This window comes from Manacus vitellinus, unplaced genomic scaffold (assembly GCF_001715985.3).
Source record: "Manacus vitellinus isolate BGI_N305 unplaced genomic scaffold, ASM171598v3 scaffold_21_pilon, whole genome shotgun sequence".
Taxonomy (NCBI): Eukaryota; Metazoa; Chordata; class Aves; order Passeriformes; family Pipridae; genus Manacus; species Manacus vitellinus.
In genome coordinates this window covers 8,739,553-8,759,558 of record NW_021939546.1, presented here as the reverse complement: position 1 = coordinate 8,759,558, position 20,006 = coordinate 8,739,553, and the positions used below count along the sequence as shown (strand labels likewise).

General features: G+C 43.6%; 4 protein-coding genes across 6 annotated transcripts in view; 1 reads left to right on the top strand and 3 right to left on the bottom strand.

Annotated features, from left to right (window-relative positions):
• The window catches only part of SLC1A7 (solute carrier family 1 member 7), a 48,085-nt gene extending 45,818 nt beyond the window's left edge, over positions 1-2,267 (bottom strand). The window contains exons 1-2 of the mRNA XM_018072165.2: positions 2,127-2,267; positions 998-1,077 (exon numbers count right to left, since the gene is read on the bottom strand). Of these exons, the coding sequence (XP_017927654.1) occupies positions 998-1,077; positions 2,127-2,267 (221 nt within the window). The remainder of the gene's footprint in view (positions 1-997; positions 1,078-2,126) is intronic.
• A 1,798-nt stretch (positions 2,268-4,065) lies between these two features.
• CPT2 (carnitine palmitoyltransferase 2) lies at positions 4,066-10,338 on the top strand. Its single transcript, XM_029959752.1, has 5 exons — positions 4,066-4,091; positions 4,812-4,892; positions 5,000-5,106; positions 6,360-7,664; positions 8,577-10,338. The coding sequence occupies exons 1-5, from the start codon at positions 4,066-4,068 to the stop codon at positions 8,906-8,908; spliced, it is 1,851 nt and encodes a 616-aa protein (XP_029815612.1). The 3' UTR covers positions 8,909-10,338.
• A 192-nt stretch (positions 10,339-10,530) lies between these two features.
• On the bottom strand, positions 10,531-16,386 carry CZIB (CXXC motif containing zinc binding protein). Of its 3 annotated transcripts, none has more exons than XM_018072390.2 (8): positions 16,232-16,386; positions 16,080-16,153; positions 15,940-15,996; positions 15,093-15,174; positions 14,582-14,613; positions 14,097-14,174; positions 11,960-12,025; positions 10,531-11,159 (listed from the first exon to the last, which is right to left on the bottom strand). In XM_018072390.2, exons 2-8 carry the CDS (start codon positions 16,080-16,082, stop codon positions 11,082-11,084), a joined length of 396 nt encoding a protein of 131 aa, XP_017927879.1. In that variant the 5' UTR covers positions 16,083-16,153; positions 16,232-16,386; the 3' UTR covers positions 10,531-11,081. The 3 variants fall into 3 exon arrangements, with proteins under 3 accessions (XP_017927879.1, XP_017927878.1, XP_017927876.1); XM_018072387.1 differs by having other exon boundaries at positions 10,848-11,159; positions 16,070-16,153; positions 16,232-16,367; XM_018072389.2 differs by lacking the exon at positions 16,080-16,153 and having other exon boundaries at positions 10,540-11,159; positions 16,232-16,348.
• A 687-nt stretch (positions 16,387-17,073) lies between these two features.
• Positions 17,074-18,817, bottom strand: MAGOH (mago homolog, exon junction complex subunit). The gene is made up of 5 exons (XM_018072048.2): positions 18,695-18,817; positions 18,527-18,585; positions 18,324-18,434; positions 17,947-18,029; positions 17,074-17,353 (listed from the first exon to the last, which is right to left on the bottom strand). Exons 1-5 carry the CDS (start codon positions 18,780-18,782, stop codon positions 17,254-17,256), a joined length of 441 nt encoding a protein of 146 aa, XP_017927537.2. The 5' UTR covers positions 18,783-18,817; the 3' UTR covers positions 17,074-17,253.
• Positions 18,818-20,006: the final 1,189 nt, after the last annotated feature.

The following is a 20,006-nucleotide window of genomic DNA, read 5'->3' as shown; positions in this document are numbered from 1 at the left end:
TCAGCTTCGTTCTGTGAAAGACCATGAGAAGGCAGATCTAAAGGCAGATAATTTAAAACTAAAATTAGTGCTCAGTTGTGTTAATTTGCAGCAACTCTCTTCAATCTGAAGACTACAAACTTATTCTTTCTTAAAGTGGAAGATGAGGTCTTGGTTTATGTATTAGGTTTCAGAAACTGAGGCTTCAAGGAAAGGCACCAAATATTGCAATAATTTTTTCTCAGGTCTGGTAAAGTTAGCTTTGTTATTCTTCTTATATCTTCCCTAAGCACTGGGCACACAAGTTGAGCCATTTGTAACTGGTGTGTGGTTGGGACTGTAGTCAGTTGGAAGACAGTCAAGCTCAGAGGAGAGAAAAACCTCTCCTAAGTCATGCCCTCCCCCTGCAAAGGCAGCTCTCATGCACTGTCCATCAGAACAGGATCTAGATCATTAATTCTGCTACCAATAAAGTGGCACCATTAAAGGTTCTGCCTTTAATGTACTGAGAAATCACTTTCACTTCCAGCTGAAGCCAGGTATATACTATTAGTTCACTGGAGACACAGGGTTTTTTCAATATTCATCATATTACAGCACATCTCTCAAAATACTGTGGGACACGATAAATAACTGTGCTTTTTCATCTTATTTGAACAGTGTATTGTTTCAATAATTTAGACTTAAGGTGGTTTTTTTGATAAGGTGGGTTATTTATTCCATATATTTAACTTCTAGTTAGCTTGAAAGAAAAAGTCCTCCCAGTACAAGGGAAAAAGAAAACAATAAAAACCCCCGCACATTAATTTTAAAGCCAATAATAGCTGTACGAGATATTGCAGAAATGATCCTATTGATTAAAAAACATGTTCATGGCTCCACTATAAATGCAAATGCACAGCAGTGAGTGATGCCTCTGGCACTGTCACTTAATTCAGTCACAAGTAAAACAGTGGTGATGACAAGTCTCATTTAGGAAACGTGAAAACTTATTGGAACTATTGTTGTCCTCACTCACCTTGAGACAACCAGTGGGAGAATCAGCATTTTCAGCATCCTCATCAGTAACTCACCAGGAAACTGGAAGTAACTAATTTCCTAGAAATACATGAAGAGATGCTTATTGTTTTGAGCTAAAGACTGTCTGCCTTCACAAGTGCTGCCAGAGCTGGGGATCAGATAAACACGGGTAAAATCTGCAGCTTTGGCATGTAAGGTGGCAAAGATAGCAGGCTTCAAAAGATCATTTTAAAATTAATTAGATTACATAATATGTTGCTATTCAATAAACACTCTACATGGTTACAGAAATAAAATATGTCATCACTTGAGGACTGTTGTTAATAGGTTGCTCTGAACAATCTCTTCATTCTGTATTTTGTGTGTTTTCCTAAGTATGTGTGAAGCTACTGCTTGGACACAAACGATGCTCAGACAGTGGTTTGCCATAGCAGAAAACAGAGTGGGTTTAGTTTGGTTGCATTTACTAAATGCCATATTTTTTAACCGAGATTTATATTTTGTGCTCAAACAACACATTCAGCAATGCATATTGTCGTCTGGTCTGTCTGACTAATGCAGCAGAAATGAGCACCCCCAAGGGCTTGTTTGAAGTGTGCTGAGGGAAAAAGCCCCAAGTGACTTCAGTAACACGGTCTGCTAATGATGGGAAATCTTAAATTTGTTAACATGGAACGCCATTGCTGTGATATAAACATCTGCACCTCTGTGCATCTGATGCTGAAAAATATTCCCAGTGTTTTCTTTAGACATACATATTCCAAAATAATGTAAAATCCAATATTTTGCAGTACCAGTTTTTCCAGGTCTATATTAGATGCTACATCTATTCTAGCTTAAATGTCCACTATTATTATCCATACTTTCAACATTCTAGTGTGTTTATGCTACACTTACCAGGTGTCTTAGAGACCAGAACCCTTTGCTGATGTATTGTTTGAGAACGTGTGAAAGGACCCAAAGACCAACTTAGATTAACAAACAGATGGAATTAAACTAATTTAACAAATATATATACACAATTTTTGTGTTCCAAAGCCCGTGCTGAAGTTGCACAAGTTCCATATGTCTTCTGTTACGTAAGTGTGGTATTTTCTCCGCAGTGTTGCTGCCGTGCCCACTCTTACCTGCTGGGAGAGTCGTCTCGTCCTCAGGAAGAATCCAAGGAGACAGCCGATGGTGACGGACAACACGGAGAGGATGAGCAAACCATTCCTTTTACAAACATCCTTGATCCGAGCGAGGATTGCATCCAAAGCCACCGCCATGCTGTGCTCCGTGCTCTGCGGGGAAGAATCAGCATCCCATGAGGAGAGAATTCCCTCACTCCTCTTGTTCGGGTGGACAGATCTGGCTCTGTATAGATCAGATCAAAGCACTTCCAGTTCTGCTTAGCTGACCTGCAAGGTCACCCCTCTGCCAATAGCCACCAAGCAAGCAGCTGGCGTTATTGTTCCAAATTAATACCAACAATCCTATTATCAACTACATCATTAAGAGCCTGGAAGAAGATTAGGGGGCTCTGGAAAATTAGAACAGAATGCAGTAGTATTTCTAAAACAAGACTAGTTCAAAACAAAGTGACACTCCTGGGAGGAAGATGGTGCATTCCTCAGTCTCTGAATTTGGAGTCTGGACACCCAAACCTGGAAAGGGAACTCTACAAGTCAGCACTCACACAGGGAACAGGAACATTACTGCCGTTCTCCTAAAGGGTAGGGCAGGTAACATTTGGAACAGGACTATCACAACAGGGCAAGCTAGGTGAAACTGGACTTCATTAACTAAAGCAGGCTGGGGTTTTTCGTTATCATGGCCAAAAAAAGGCTGAATGAGCAGCGTAAGAGACACACATTGAACAGGAAACAGCCACAGACTGAAACATGCAAGGACATCTTCTGGCATTTGGCATTTATTGTCTGGGAAGTGAAATGATTTCACTTTTCTTCCAACCACTATGTTGATTAGGGTAGGGCCAATTTACTTTCAGAGGATTATGAGACTAAGCCACAGGGATTGCTTTCCTTTCCTTTGCTGTGTCCGCATTCAATCCCAACGCTGATTTTTATGCTGGTGAGTATCTGATAAAAATACACTCCTCATCACCATTTGCCGTGCCACGCTTTCTTACGAGAGCGTTTCCGGAACTTCTGGGATATTCTAATATTATTCAATGTTTTTACGGAAAATATTGGACACAGTACAACAAAAATACAATGTGTGTTTACAATTTTACATTTTATACTGTGATACAGAATTGTTGTTACACGCTCACATGTGAGTAAAAAAGCTCAAGAGGGATTAAACTGCTCTCTTGGAGGCAGGATCTGAATCCTGTATAAAGAGTAGGACATATGGATACACACACACAAAAAAAAAAAAAAAGAGAGAGGAAAAATAAGCGGAGTCTGTATGTTGAACAAGAGTGCTGTCAAAACAAGAGGATAGCAGGAAACTTTATTAATGCATTAATAGTTTTATTATTTAATATCGTGTTTCTGATCAATGCAAATTTTATTACTGCGAACTTTATTAACGGCCATGGCGTTACCGCGCCACTCCAGACATTTTCCAATGCCCTGATAACCTTGCTGCCTTGACGGCGCGCATCGAATCGACTTTCTTAATGGAATAATAACAGGGAAAAGGATTCGTTTTCCTCCCTCTTTGCCGGGGGGCAGCGGAGGGCGGAGCCGGGGATGGACGGGCGGTGCCGAGGAATTGGCGGCGTTCGGGTGGCCGAGGATTGGCGGCGGTGCGAGGATGGCGGGCGGTGCGAGGATGGCGGGCGTGGGCCTGGGATGGCGGGCGGTGCCGGATGGCGGGCGGTGCCGGGGATGGCGGGCGGTGCCGAGAATGGAGGGCGGTGCCGAGAATGGCGGCGGTGGCCTGAGGGTGACGGCGGTGCCGCGGGGGCGGGCGTGCCGAGCGTGGCGGGCGGCGCCTGACGCGCTGCTATCATGGCGGCGCGGCAGCTGCTGAGGGCGGCCCCGGGCCGCCGGGCCGGCGCGGTACAGCAGCGCGGGCGCTGCCGAGTTCGCTGCACCGCAGCAATCGTGCCCACGCATGCAACTACCAGAGGAGCCTGCCAGGTACGGCGGGTCCCGGGACCACCCGCGGGTTAGGCCCCGGGCTGCGCTCCGAGGGCGCGGGGCGGGGGCCGTGTGGGGTGTCCGCGCTGAGGCGGGGGCTGAGGGAACGTCCTCCCTCGGCTCCGAGCTGTGCGCTTCCCGCTCTCCCTGCGGAGAAATGAAGTGTAACTATGGTTGTAAGCCTGCTTCTGAAACATCTCTTTGGGTCGCAAAGGAACCCCGGGAGTGTATCGGGATTGTTTTATAGTAAGGAAAATGTTTTTTTTTTGTTCTGAGAGGAAGTTGGCAAAGATAGAAATTTGTAAGACAGTAGATGTCCAGCACCCCGCAGTGAGGGGAAGGGCTGAAGCAGGGCTGGCAACCTTCTGCGGAGCTGCTTTTCCTGGCAGTGGTTCCTGTCACTGTGTTCTCTGTGAGGGGTTGACACCCATCACCGCAGTACCTTTGTAACAGGGCGGTCAGGTTCCTTCTCTGCCTTGTTTCCCAAGTATCGTAGGCTGTGCTGACCCGTATCTGTCTATTCCCCTAGTTCTCTTATTCCACAAGAAACTTATGAGGCATTTGGAGAATATGTATTATATTATCCATATATATATAGTGTAGTATATATAATAGTATTAGGAAGGGTAGGGAAGAAGGGAGGCTACTCTGTAAGAAACTCAAGCCTCATTTGTACCCTCGCTCACAAAGTGCATTGTGTCTGTGTTCCACTTCCTTCAGACTGCCTGTTCCCAAACTGGAAGATACAGTTGTCAGATACCTGAATGCCCAGAAACCGCTTTTAAATGATGACCAATTCAGGTATGGACAAACACGTATTGCACTGTCATGTGCTGCTTCAGAGCCAAGTGATACAGATAAAAAATAGGACTGTGACAGCATTTTGACTGTTCTCTTGATTGCTGCAGGAAAACTGAAGAACTCGCTCATGCCTTTGAAAAGGGAATTGGAAGAGAGCTACATGAGCAACTGGTTGCTCAAGACAATCAGAACAAGCATACTAGTTACATCACAGGTACGCTGGCCTGCTGGGTTTTGGAGAAGTCTGTTGGTCATCATGCTTGATAACATCTCATTATGCTACAAATATAATAGGCCGAAGCTCAAGTAATCCATAAACTTGGAATAACATGCTGTGAACACTGTGGCTGTCTGTTTAGGTTGAGGTTAAAGAGCAGCTTATCTAGTAGCTCCCTTAAGGAAACTAAAACAATCATTTCCAAATAATTCCATGTTATTTAGTAAGAAAACTAAACTCTAAGGGAGGGAAGGAGTCAGAGAGTATAACTAAGTTTGGGAGGCAGAAGTGGTCAGTGCTCTGGACTTAAAAACCCCTAAAACTACAAAACCATAATCATCTGAAGACACAAACAAAAGAAGCAACAGAAAGAGGAAAATGAGAATAAAGGAAAAGCACATTAGGAGAGGGAGAGCATGTGTATAGATTTTTGATTATACTGTTTCCACTGACTTCCACGTAGAAGTGTCTGCTTATGGAAGTATTGGATAGATAACAGCAGAGGTGGAAATATTCAAATACCTATGGAAGTAGAAGTTGCCATGTTGCCCAGTGAATGCACTTCTGTCCTTGCTCTCTGTTGAGGCCTCCTCTAAGGGTGTTAGCTACAATAAATTCTGTGGAGAACACTAGATTATTGTACAAAAACTGCTGTTTGGTTTGTTGTATTTAACTTTCCATTCACTTTGAACAGCATCTAAGGGTTTAACTGATGGCTTTGTGTTGTTCATCAGTGCTTTTTGTCCGTGAGCTGTGGGGTGTCTGTATTACTTTTTGTTTAGTTATTATTCTTCTTTAGGCCTCATAAAAGACCTGTTCTACTTCAAATTGGTTTCTGAAAGTATGTATATTTGCCTCCACCTTAGACTTTCAAGTCCAGGGTTAAAAGGCTGCGTGATGATGACAGATGTGGTTTGCAAACTGTAGATGAATTCTAGTTACTCACCTGTGAGAAACTGTAATTAAAATTGTAACTTAGGTCCTTGAGCTACCTGTTGCCCTTGTTACAGCCCAGCTAGAAGGTTCAACCTCAGTGACAGAGAGTTGCAGAAATTAATAATTTAAGAGTAGGTAAAGGGATGTACCACTCCAAATGTGAGGTGTTGGGTGAATTACTGCATATGTTTGTTGTGTTTGTAGGCACTTCAGTGTGTGTTTATTCATGATCACTGTTGGACTACACAAACCTCTGGTCTGACTCAGTGAGCTGTTTTTATGTTCTGACCTATTTCTCAACTCTCAATTTTCAGGTCCCTGGTTTGACATGTACCTAAAAGCACGTGAGCCCGTTGTTTTGAATTTTAATGCATTTATGTCTTTTAATCCCGATCCCAAACCGGAATACAACGATCAGCTCACCCGAGCTACGAACATGACTGTTTCTGCCATACGTTTTATGAAGACCTTCAGGGCTGGTTATCTGGAACCAGAGGTTTTTCACCTCAATCCAGAAAAAAGTGACACTGAGCTCTTTAAAAAAATTATCCGATTTGTGCCTTCTTCGGTGTCCTGGTTTGGTGCCTACATGGTCAATGCTTACCCTCTGGATATGTCTCAGTACTTCAGGCTTTTCAATTCCACACGGGTGCCTAAGCTCGAGAAAGATGAGCTTTATACAGACGAAAAGGCAAAGCATTTACTAGTACTGAGAAATGGAAATTTTTATGTGTTTGACATTATCGATAGAGATGGAAACATGCTGAAACCCTCAGAGATACAAGCACACTTGAAATACATCCTTAGTGACAACAGTCCAGCCCCAGCCTTCCCTCTTGGCTACCTCTCCAGTGAAAACCGAGACACGTGGGCATCGCTGAGAAAGAGCCTGCTGGATAATGGCAATGAGGAAGCTCTTCAGAAAGTAGACTCTGCTGTGTTTTGTTTAAGTTTAGATGATTTTCCCATTAAAGACTTTGTGCACTTGTCCCACACTATGTTGCATGGGGATGGTGCTAACCGCTGGTATGACAAATCCTTTAACCTCATCATAACCAAGGATGGCACCGCAGGAATCAATTTTGAACATTCCTGGGGAGATGGTGTGGCTGTGCTCAGGTTCCAGAATGAGGTTTTTAAAGACAGCACCAACTCACCAGCCATCAGCCCCCAGTCCCAGCCTGCTTCAGTAGACTCCTCTAAAGCAGTGCAAAAACTTGACTTTAAGCTGAATGATGCCTTAAAAGCAGGGATTACCAAAGCCAAACAGAAATTCGATGCCACTGTAGAATCACTGTCTATTAACATGATTCAGTTCCAAAAAGGGGGCAAGGAGCTTCTAAAGCAGAAGAAGGTGAGCCCAGATGCTGTGGCTCAGCTGGCCTTCCAGATGGCTTTCCTTCGCCAGTACAACCAGACCGTCGCTACGTACGAGTCTTGCAGCACTGCAGCTTTCAAACACGGCCGTACAGAAACCATCCGTCCTGCCTCTGTCCACACCAAGAAATGCTCGGAGGCTTTTGTCAAGGAACTGTCCAAACACAGCACAGAAGAGCTGCAGAAGTTGATAGTGGAGTGCTCCAAGTACCACGGCCGCTTGACAAGAGAAGCTGCTATGGGTGAGTAGGAACAGATCATACACTTCTGCTTTTGCATGAAAAGGACTGTAAATATTTAATTTACGACCAAATAATTTAATTTTGATGGCGGTCTGATGCTAATGTAAACTTGACAAAAACAGTAGCCAAAGGCTGCAGTTTAAAATGCCTTCTGTAACACTCATTTCTTGATGGAGAGGAATGCCTCTGTGATTTCCACATCACTGTTAATGTGTTAAGAATTTTTTATACTTTTTTTTTGTCCTCAGGGCAGCTGGGGTATTGGAAGATTTGATAAATACTTAGTGCATGTTGTACTCCCCAGGGCAACCAAGAACTTTGGCTTTAAGTCTGTATGTGTGCAGGGGATAAAGGCTGTAACAACTTCCAAATCAAACTGATATTTTTGGCTAGTCTACTCCTGGCATTTTTCAAAATGTTCTTTTTTTTTTTTTTTAATTGTCCTTCCCAGAAGCATAACTTGGTTTACTATTTCAGTAAAATAGACTGTTGAACATTACCCCATAGAGTCTAAAATTGGCCTCTTTCTGTTGATGCAAGATCCTCTTCCTCTTTAGATTAATAAGTTTTAGGAAAGCTTTTTTTCTGCTTTAAACAACTTGGATATGTTCGGATAAATAGTTAATCAAAGAATGTGATGTATTATTAAAATTGTCTGTTAACATTGCACTTTAGTGTACTCTCATAATCCTGGTTGATTCTTGCAGTAAAACAGCCCCTCTTCCCCTGGGATGTGTGCATGAGAAGGGCAGAATGTCTGGCTTCTGAAAAATAATTCCCGCTAATACAAAAATGAACCTCACTTCTACAGACCTCTTTTGTGGCTGAAAAACAATGTGATGTCACAATAAATGAGTTTACTTCCCACAAAAACGAGCCACCTCTCTAATACATGTTGTTTGATTTGAACAGGGCAGGGGTTTGACCGCCATCTCTTCGGCCTGCGCTACTTGGCCTTATCCAAAGGGCTTGCTCTGCCTGATTTCTATCAAGACCAGGCCTATGCTCGGCTCAATCACAACATCATTTCCACAAGCACCTTGGTCAGCCCAGCTGTGCAGCTGGGAGGGTTTGGCCCCGTGGTGTCCGATGGCTTTGGATTAGGATATCAGGTACATGACGACTGGATAGGTTGTAATGTTTCCTCTTACCCAAGTAGGAATGGTGAAGAATTCCTTCGGTGTATATACAAGTCACTAGAAGATATCTTTAATGTTTTAACTGGCAAGAAGATTGGTACTTAGACATAAAGACATTAGAAGACTTTACAATTGCAGTACAAAATGCAGACTATGTCTAATTGACATACTAATCAGTGTTCAGCATGGCTGAGACTGCCCAGCTTAATTGGCTTCATGTATCTTCACTGAACTTGAATACTGTTAAGATTCACTATGAAATTTGTATTTATTTTAAAGAAATCAATTACAGACCTTGAGTGGATGCTTCAGGAAGCATCCTCACAATGTAAAATTAAGTAACTCACTTAATTGTGAGTAACTTACATTACTCACAATGTAAAATTAAGTAACACATCCATCTGTTCCAACTGATCCATGTGTTCTTAAAACACATCATCTAAAATAAAAAGTTTATGAACTTGGAACTGTGTTCCATGAGTGTTCAGACACTCAAATCAATACTGTGATACTACTCTTAAACTGCTAAGATTTAAAAAAAAATACATGCAATAATTTTAAACATGAAAGAGTAGTTCCATTTGCACTTGCAGTAAGCTTTCTTACTAACTGCTCACACTTACTTTTCTCTTTAAACTTGAATTTTTATCAGAACTGATGGTGCCTCAACTGCTTGAAGGCTTTCCACTCTTAACTTCCAGAGAAACAAAAAGTGGGAGGCCTTAAGTGATATGCAATTATCAAATGGATTGTTAAACTGATTGGAAAAGACTGTATTTTAATAAAGCTGTCTACTATTAACCACAAAGTTCTTTTATTGCCAGATCTAATTCATACAGTATGGGTAGTCCCTTTATCCATAGCTCATGATTCTTATAAAAGTTGGAAAGAATACTGCTGAAAGCATCCTGCACTTACATGGTATGTGTAACTTGAACTCCCGCCTTTTAAACCCTCCTGACTTCCACTCTTTTTCTTCTGGAAGGATGAGTCTTTCTCTAGAGCTGAGTAGAAGTTGCTTTTGTGATCTGTGTAAAGCTAATGCAGCTCCTGTCTTTCAGCACAGCCCCCTGTCCTGGACAACCAAATCTATTAGCAGAACAGAGCAGTCTGAGCACATCTGATGTGACAGATCAGGTTCAGAGGCTCAGAAACCTCCTTGCCTTTTCTCTTCCTTTGGATTTCTCAGCTTCCAGGCTCTCCCAGTGTCTTTTTTCTTTATCACAGTGAATGTAAGCGATACCATATCTTGGAAGTATGAACTGCAAGTGCTGGAAGGGGAGAGGCATGCTTTTAATGGGTAAGCCTGAAGGCTTATGAACTTTTCCTAGTCTGGGCTGTTTGCACCTTGTAATTCGCTGTTCTAGTTTTCACCTGAAAAGCCTTATTTTAGAACTCCTTTTAAAGCTTAGCATGATTGTTCTTGCTCATTTAAACAAAGAAAGGAAAGGTGATCATTTGGGAAGATGAAGGAAATAATGTATCAGGAAACAATAATCAGACCAAAAGTCTGAATAAAGTTCACTTAAAAAGTGGGGTTTGGTTTTTTTTCCCTTTGTGGGTTTTTTTGGTGGGTTGGTTTTTTTGTTTGTTTTTAAACATGAGAACAGCTGGCAAGATTGTGAGTGCATCCACCAAGGAGCACAATGTCTGTCTTCAGCTAAAAGTGATGTTTATTTAATGACACACTTGGAAAGATAACTTGATTTTCAGAAGATTGTAACTGTGTAAATGTCAACAGCAGTCAAGCTTGGTAAGTGTTCTCAGTACACTCAGCTCAGTGTCTTTACTTGAAGTGGCAGAAAGCTACTAAAGGTGTAGCTGTTCCCTGGAACAGTTAACACAAACCTTACTAATCCTCATAGCCATTTCTTCATGATAACCTTTAGGGCTGTAAGTTGTCTGAGCAGTCACTGTGTGCAGTAGTTAAGCTACAGTCCACCACAACCGTATATATTTCAAAAAAGTGTTCAGAAAATGGCACAGTTCAGTCAGGTGTATGTACTATTTTCAGTTTGTACTGAGGCCATCTCCAAGTGCTCTGTGGAAAATATTTTATTAGAGAATGCTGGGGACAGTGAGTACAATTTAGTGATGTTGGCCAAAGGTCAGACTCGGTGATCTTGGATGTCTTTTCCAACCTTAATGATTCTATGAACTTAGGTTTCCATTTCTGAAGTGCAGCCAGATAAAAAAAGGAACTCCAAGGAAACTTTGTATCTGATGGATACAGCTCCTCCATCAATAAGCATGTCAAGATTTATTAGGGCTGTGAACTTCAGCATTTTACAAATTTGTGGGTAACTTCATAGATCCCAACAGATTCCTTTGTTTTTTCATCATAGTCATTCCAATCCTGCAGGAAATAAGATTTCACAGAGTTAGTCACAGAGGACAGAATGCACACAGACTGGAATTCAAACTGAAACCAAATGTTACTCAAAATTTGGGTCTTAGACTTCTGTGGAAAGCACTGTGCAGTCACCAAGTTAAGTTCTGACAGGTGAGAGAAGCAAAAGCACCGACCTGAAATTAAATGACCTTCAGTCTCAGTGTTTTTATTTATATAATGTTGTAGGTTTTTTCATATGGAGTCCACAGCCTGTAGTGGACAAGACAGCAGCCATGGCAGGTGAAAGGATTATCTATCATTTACAATACCTTAGTCAGGTGGGTAAGCAGATATGCAGATCCCTGCCAAGTAGGATACCAGGGAACAGATTTGACCTTGAGATTCCTGCTCACAGCCAAGGAAGATTTGCAATGCCAGTGTCATTATCCTGAGCTTTGAAGGACAGTGTCTGTATTACTTTTTAATACCTCTGTGCACAGGAAAATGTGCAGGGATCTTCCCAGAAAAATCAATTCACCGCTCTCGTGACCCCAGCCATTTAATATTCCAGGTTCCTGCCCTTTGGAATTCTTGAGTGACTTAAATAAAAGTAGCATTTCTACCTTTGCCAGCTGCTAAGTTATCAAATACCTACTTCTAAAGTGACACTTAGTAATGCTGGTTGTTCATAGTTGATGCAGTTCCTCTCTCCAGCTATGACCTTCCTGTGGCTCCAGGAAAGAGCAGGGTGTGTATTTTGCACTAGTGACTTGGGGAAAGCAAGCTAAACAATTAGATTTACTAATGAAACTAAGACAACATACCTTTTCCAACAGGTTTATGTCATTGAAAGGTGTGCCAGATTCTGCACCTTCAGCAGCAAACCCTGCCTGCAAACACATTTGCAGAAAGTTTTTAAAAGTAAGTTGTACCAAGAAAATAATAAATATGATCATTGAAACATATTTAAAGAAAGTAACTCAGCACAAAATTTCATTGTATATTTAAAAATCCCAGCCACTTCTGTAGCATACAGGAAGGTTTCTTACACTGCCATTTCTAACTACAGAATTTTATTAACAATTGGCTAAAAATCCATGTTTCTTCCTGGTTTTCTGCAAGGGATCTACACTTGCATTTTTGATAGAGAAATCCCACTAATGCCAGTCAGACATTTAGCTGTGTAAGAATGTGCAAAGTAAGCCACATGATTTTAAAATATTTCAGGATCTGAAGGAAGGTTAAGCACTTGGGAGTTAAATAAACCACAGAGTGGGTGAGATCTAACACAAGGAGAGTGATCTGCAGGGCACAGTGGCCCTTCTAGAACTGTTGGAAGCCCATCTCAAGGGAACTGCTGGGGTGGAGAGGAAGATCAGCATCATGGGGCAAAACTGCAGAGCTGCAGTACAGAACAAACACTAGAAAAATAGAAGAAGCCCTGCTTTTGCCACCTGAGGCCACTCCCCAGCCCTCCAGAGAACAAGGAGCCACGTGACTGGAATTACATGCTTCTGTACTAGGTCTAAAAGGAGGGTGTATATCCGGAGAATCAAAGGATACTTTCTCTGCTTTCTTTTTTTAGATAACTACAATTTAAATAAGACATGCAAGCGTTAAGCCACTTTAAATTGACTTCAGGTGTGTTTGTATTATGTCTACCAAGAATAGGGAGAAAATACTGTTATACTATGGCCATGGTGCTAATCAAAAGCCAGATGTAAGGCTGTGGAGAAGCCAGTCTGGCTTGGGTCATGTCAAATATAAAGCAGCTTACAGAATGGTTTGGAACTGCAGAAGTCATACAGGCATCAGAAAATCCTCATTTACTGATTTAGGCTCCAGAAAATTCACTCAAATATCTCTTCAGTCAAGTGCAGAGACCAAATTTAGAATAAATTAAAAGCTTTAATGAAGCTTTTTTCTCCAGATAAAAATAAAATTGACAGTTAGGATGCAGAGCTCTAAACATCTCCTATATTTTGTAGTCTTCCCATAGATTTTTCTTGAGGTGTAAGTTCCTAGGTCTGGCTGCATAGCTTTCAAACAGGGATAAACTAATAACCACTCTGTTCCTCAGAAAGATGGGCTTCACTTAAATAAACAGATAAAGACCTCCTGCAGCACTCTGCAGTGGGGATTCTATTTATATCAAATTCGTTGTAGGATTGGCTTCTTTGGGCTGTTTCTTAGCCCAGCATCACAGTCTGAGGGAAGGATAAGACAGGTTTATATCTGTCAGTCTATTTCCACCTAATCCGCCTGGAATAATAGGTTAAATATAGCAGGGAGTTAACAGGCATGACCGTGCACAGGCAGATGAGTCACTGCAGACTGGTATGGCCATGGAGAAATCCTTTAACTCTGAACCTTGAGGTGTGCTTTGCAACAGCCTTTATGTGCTGGTGATCTTCAGCCTTTGCTCAAGTTTCACGTGGAAAACTGCCAATAATCACTCCCTGTGGCTTTGGTGATGTCAAATCCCAAAGGAAATTTGTTTTTTAGAGGACATACATTGAATCGTGTTCATAACCTGAACTGCATGTGCTCTCTGTAACATAGCAAGCACAGTGGTGCTCTGTCCAACGCTGCACTCTCACAATTCCCCTTGGGAAAGACTCTTCTGCCATAACCTGAGCAATGAAGACCTCTCAGGTGAGTCCAGGTGAGCAGTGCTGAGTCACCTGTAAGGCAGGTGGAGTAGGACTCCAAGGTGTGCCTAGTGTTAGATTTTCCTGGCACAAAGAATATCGGAGTTGTTAGTGTTATCTGTTAGTTTTTGGGTTTGTTTGGAGTCAAATGAAATAGAAAAAAAGTGGATGGGAATCCCATGGGGAGAATGGGAATTTGGGAAGGTCTAGGATGTTCCAGAACCATTTCAAACAATGTGTATGTTATCGCTCTGGAGTCTACAAGAAGTGTTTTTAAAAACTGAGAAACAAATCACAAGTAAGATCTCACCTGTGGTTGAAAGTCAACCGGTTCCAGACCTCGGCATTCAAACTCCACTATTGTCTTGAATTTCTCACTGTCTTCAGCCTGTAATTGAGCCAGAATTCCATTAGTTTCCATCTAACAGAGACAGTGACAAGCATTAGTTTAGGAATGGACTGCTTTAAAGGCAGTACTGTCATCTCTGATGCCCCAAGTGACAGCAAAATCCTAGGGCTCATTTAATAGGTGGTCATTAACTAGAATTTCGTAGTCTGCTAATACAGGCCTAACCACCTCTAATTTGAGTGATACAGTTCTGTGTTGGCTTATGAAATGTATCAGATTATTCTACACTTGAGACTCTGTGCAGGAGTCTACAAGAGACAATTTCTGTCAGGGAACAATACCAGCTTCTTTTGTGTTCTTGAAAGAGGATGATAAAGCAAAAACTCAAAATAGTATTAATGCTAATTTATCTCTCACTTGTTATATAGAAGAGGAAGCAAACTTACATTGTAAGGCTTGATTGTCTGACTTAAAATATCTAAAACAAAAAAAAAGTGTAAAAGTGAGTTGCATTATGTCTTCAGTTTTATTCAGCACAAACCAAGCACCAGGTTCTCCTTTCAAAGAAATTTCCTTATAAAAGTAAAAGAAACAAAGTCACCAAGTATTTCCTGCAGCTGGCCTTCAGAAGGTAGAAGGCCTTCACTTTTTCTCCCTTCTCCTGAGAAGTTTACACTGCACCATTTTGTTACCTTACCAATGCAAAAAAAATTTGCATGCTTTGTAAAATGACATTGCAGATGAGTTTTGTTCATGCAGAAACCTGGACTCACCAGGCCTTGCTGTCTCCTTCATGAGCGTGATGTCGAGTGTGTACCTGTTGTGAACTCGAGCACTGGTGTGCAAGGGAACAAATCCCCGGTGAATGCTCTTTACAAGCAAAAATGGGGACTAAAAAATAAACTTGGGAGAAAAAGTGACAAGTGGATGGTGCCTGTTAAACATGTAAGCACGTACCGATGGAGTTCTCCCTGGAGCACAGCTTGCACTTCTGCACCATCGTGGCGCTGCCTCGGCCGCCCTTCAGGGGAGCACTGTCCTAAAAACCACACAGCAGAGACATTTGTGACTGCACTTCAGCTGAGCCACTGGAAACCTCTGCAAAGGTAAAGCAGTTTTTACAACAGTCTTTCACTTCTTAAAAATACTGCCACAAGAAGGCTTTTCTTTAAACAAGAGGTTAGTAATTCAAGAAGCTGTGATTATCAAAGAATAATTCTGTTCTAGACTTAAAACAGGGAATAGTGGATAGTTATGTCTTGGTCCACATAGGCATGTTCTATTAATTCCTCAAAATACATTCCTGCCACACAGTATTAAGCAATCAAAAAGGATCATCCTTCTGAAGAATGGAACCTTCTCTTATCCCTTATCTTTTATCCTGCTTTTTCAGTTTCCAAGTGCATGCTTAACTCACCTTGAATTACCTAAATTTCTCCAGAAATATTCCATCAGCATCAGAGAAATATTTACAGGCACAACCTTATTCTGATACCACTTCAAAATTTGTTTTCAAATTTTATTTTTACAGAAAGGTTTTTTTTTAGAGCAGATGTAAATACTTGCTCACTAACAGTCACCATTCCAATGGCATATTTTAATTAACAGTATCCAAATTTTTTTTTAGTATGGAATATGACAGCGTTTTCTAATTGCATATAGCTACTGAAAAGCTATGAAACGCATCTAGAAATTGAAAAACTCGTCTAAAGTGCAAGTGGTCCCATTCCTGATGCTAATACGTGTGTAAGAGGCAGGTTCGTGTTCCCATTTTTGTTCTGAGGCAGGTTACAGGGACACGTACCATCAGCCGCAGGTACTGCCACTTCTCAGAGACTTCGCCGCAGTTCGCACATTTCAGCTGGAAAACAGAAGTCAGAGAGCTGAGAGCTGTCACTAACGCGGGATGTGTGACACCCCCGGCCCCGCCGCACCTTGAGGTACCATCGGAAGTCCTCGCCCTCGGCCCGCAGCCGGGTGATGTTCTCCAGCGTGGCGCGGAGCTGCAGCCCGATCTTCTGCAAGGCAAGGGGCGGCGGGAGCGGCGTCAGCCCGGATCGCATCGGCCCGGCCCGGCCCGGCCCGGTCCCACCTACCCCCATGGCCGCGCGGGTCTCCGGCCGCTCCTCCGTGGAATTTTTGTGGAATTCTCTTCTCCCTCTGCCCCGCCGAGGCCGTGCCCTCAGCCAAGATGGCGGCCGCGCCCGGCGCTCCCTGCCGGGCTGAAGCCGACGCGAAGCCGCGCTTGCCCTCAGCCAAGATGGCGCCGTCACCGCCCCGGCCGGGCGGGAACGGCGGGCGGTGCCTGTGGCGAGGGGCGGGAAAGCGGGAGGGGCGGGTACCGGCAATGGGGATTTTCACCTTTAAAAAGCCATTTAACCACAATTGTATTTTTAATCGCAGTGGCTACTGACTTAGGAAATATAGATGTGCCAGTTTGGCAGCGCTGCTGTGGGGAACAACCTCAGACCCCACAGGGAGTCTCAGACCCCTCAAAATCTTTTAATTAATGCTGCACAACAGATCTGCTAGACTAGAACTTAACTAAATACATTCTACGTTGCTTTTCAAGCTTTTCCAAAGCTGGAGGGGAGCGTCAGTGAAGATCCTGGGTGGCTCCTGGGGGCCTGTTCTCCACCTGTGCTCTGGGGGCAAACAGGTGAGCACAGGACATGAGGAAGGTGATGCGTGTCTGGTACCACCAGGTACCACGTGCAGAGTCAGCTGGTTGGCACTTTTGGGCTGGCCAACAGAATAGCCAGCTCAGGACAGTAACAAAGGTTTATCCTGACAGCTGGCTGAAGTTTCGTTTCACAGAGCCAGGCTTAATTCCATTTTCTACTGCTGTGTAGACAGAGAAATATAGGATGTGTGTGATACAAGCGAGTGTATCATGCTAAAAGAAGTGTTAGGAAGTCAGTCTCTCACAACTCAAAAATTATAAAGAAATCTCATCCTTTTAATAAGGACACTCACTGACAGTTTTTAACAACAACAACAAAAAAATCTGAAATACATAAAAGCTCCAGGCCAGAAACCCTGACAAGCTGGAACAGCATCCTCCCCCCCACACCCATTCCCCCATACAGAATGTAATACAAACTTCAATTTGTCTGATTTAAATTGGCTTAATCTTGAAGTGCAGTCCAATGAGACTGAAGACGAGACACTTAAGGTCCTGGACCAGGTAGTAGAATACTCTCAAACCTTCTGGATCTCTGCAGTGCACAACAGAAGGAAAGAAAACAGAAGTTTAAGACTGATGGTCTTTTAGAAGAGTTTATAGAACTAACTTATTAAAAAAACCCCAAAGCCTGTAAGGAGACTTTTTGGAGGTCACTTTAGACATGAACAGATTTTTTTTCATTCTACATTGATGGATAAAACATTTTGCATTCCAGGTTTGCATATTTTAAGTCTTGACAAAATGTGCATTTTTTTCATGAAAGCCAAGTAGCAACAGCACTTAGGATTAAAAAAAAAAACCAATCAACTATGACAGCCAATCTTTTCAGCTTTGGTGAAATACAGAAATCTCAGTTCTCCCAAAGACATTGATGCAGACAGGTGAATGGCAGGTCAGTTTGGCCTATGAACACATCTGACAGGGTTCCTACAGCAAGGTATTTGAAAATACGCGTAATACCACGGTCTAAAGGCAGCTGGTACATTACACTGCAAAACAGAGCAGCGTCCCCAGGAACTGATCTGTACCTTGAAACAATGTAAAATACAGGTACCCAGTGATCAGCAAGTTTAATATAGACTGTTAAATAAAAACAACAGCAACTTAAAAAAGCAGGGTACGTACTTGGACTGATTTACATCAATGAGTGAACCGATTTTTGACGTGGTAAAGGAGATGTGCTCGTCACCGATTACGATCTCAAGCTCCTGGAAAATAAAAGGTTATGGGAACTCTACTGCTTTGTGGTACAAGTTACCGAAATACTTAAGTACTGCGATAACTTATTTTTTTTTACAAATTTCTATTACAGAGACATTGAGTGCAGCAGGTCTGTGAATCATATTAACTCCCCCAGCTAAACTGCCATTGAGTCACTACTCAGATTTTAAGTTAGTATTGTTTCCCTTTTGGCTGGAATCAACACAGCCTTGAGGGAAAAGTTCTGTTAAGCTTCCAAGGAGCTACCCACGGAAATTAAAGCATCGATTAGATGCACCCACCTGCCGGCCCACCCTGTCCGGAGGCGGCCACAGAGCATCATCTTCCTTCGTGATTTCACTGTCGTCGATGATTCTCTTCAGCTCCTCCATCACGCTCTTGTGCACGTAAGCCTGGACACAACATCCCAACATGGAACTACAACCCCTGCACACACCATTCCAGCACGGAAACCGAGCCCCGCGCCGCCGCCCCCCTCACTTACCTCCTTGCGGATCATCACATCGTTCTTGTAGTTGCTGTTGTTGGCGTAGCGCAGCTTCCCTGCGGGGAGAGGCCGCGCGTTAAACCCCGCCGGGGCGGCCCGGCCCCGAGCCCTCGGGGAGCGCAAGGCCGCCCCTTCCGGTGCCACCCGGCCCCCCGCCGCTCTCACCGTCGGGCGGAACTCGAACAACTCGAGGAATCGTTGCCCGAAACTCCTTGTGCCCCACGTAGTACCGGCAGTAAGAAGTCGCTCGCATGTTTCCCAGGGCGCCGCCCCGGCAATGCACCGCGGCGGAGCAGCCCGCCCGCCAGTCAACGGCGGGGCTGAGGCGCGCGCGCGCACCCCTGGCGGGCGGCGGGCCGTGAGGGGCGGGAGCGGCCCCGCCCCCTCAGTCCGAATCCAGCCGGGACAGAGCCCGGATCCGGTCGGGAAGCAGCCAGACCACACCGCCCGACCCCACAGCGGCACGAAACGGTGCAGGTGAGGGGTCGCCGCACCCCCGCCGGCCCCAGGGGAGGCTCGGGCCCTCGCCTTGGGGGGCTCCCTGAGGGGCGCCCAGCCCGGGCGGCTGGAGCAGAGCTGTTCTATCGTTGTGGTATTTGCGGTGCTTGACAGAAAAATACCCAGAGCTGTTCTATCGTTGTGGTATTTGCGGTGCTTGACAGAAAAATGCCGCAGCGGTGGTGGCCGTGGCCTGGGTGCCATCGCTGGGACAGGACTGGACACATCCACACTGGGATTGACCTGTTGCAGGGCTCGGTCGGTGCAGGACAAGGTGCATCCTCTGCCCTAAAACCCATGGCCTTTTCTAGGCAAAAAAATGAAAATTATTCACTTGCTGCTAATAAGGGCTTCCTTATAATATTTATACATAGTAATGAAAGACAAGACGTGCAGCTCTCCCTTTGTTATGAGTCCAGATGTTGGCATTCAGTGTCACTGCAAGAATTCGATGCCCAGGTTGTTATGTTACAATCCTTCCATCCTATGTAAAATAAAGCTAAAATTTGTATTTATGGAGAGATTTTCTTCAGAGACAGAGCAACCACTGTGTGTATATGCCTTTAATCAGAATGAAAATAACCACAATGCCCACATTTCTGTCTCCCGAGGCAGTTTGGTGCCTCACTGGGACTGGTTTGTTGAGGTCCCTCATCACCAGTGGCCTGAAGTTTGAGGACTGGGGGTAACACCTGCCCCTTTGCTCTTTGGAACTGCTGAAAGGGCCAGAGACAGGCCCTTCTGTATAATATTCCCTTCTGAAAGAAAAATTCAGACACAGAGTGTCTCTTGTGCTGATTAGCAGATGGGACACTTTTCAGTGAGGACACAGAATGTGGGAGGGCATTTTGTATTGTGGTAGAACTGGAAATGGGTTTTACACTGGTGATTTTTCATTTAGGTGGTTTATCCTGCTTATTGTGTGAACTTGGTCGTCCAGTCTAAAGATAATACCAAGTACTGTCTGGTTTGTCTTCAG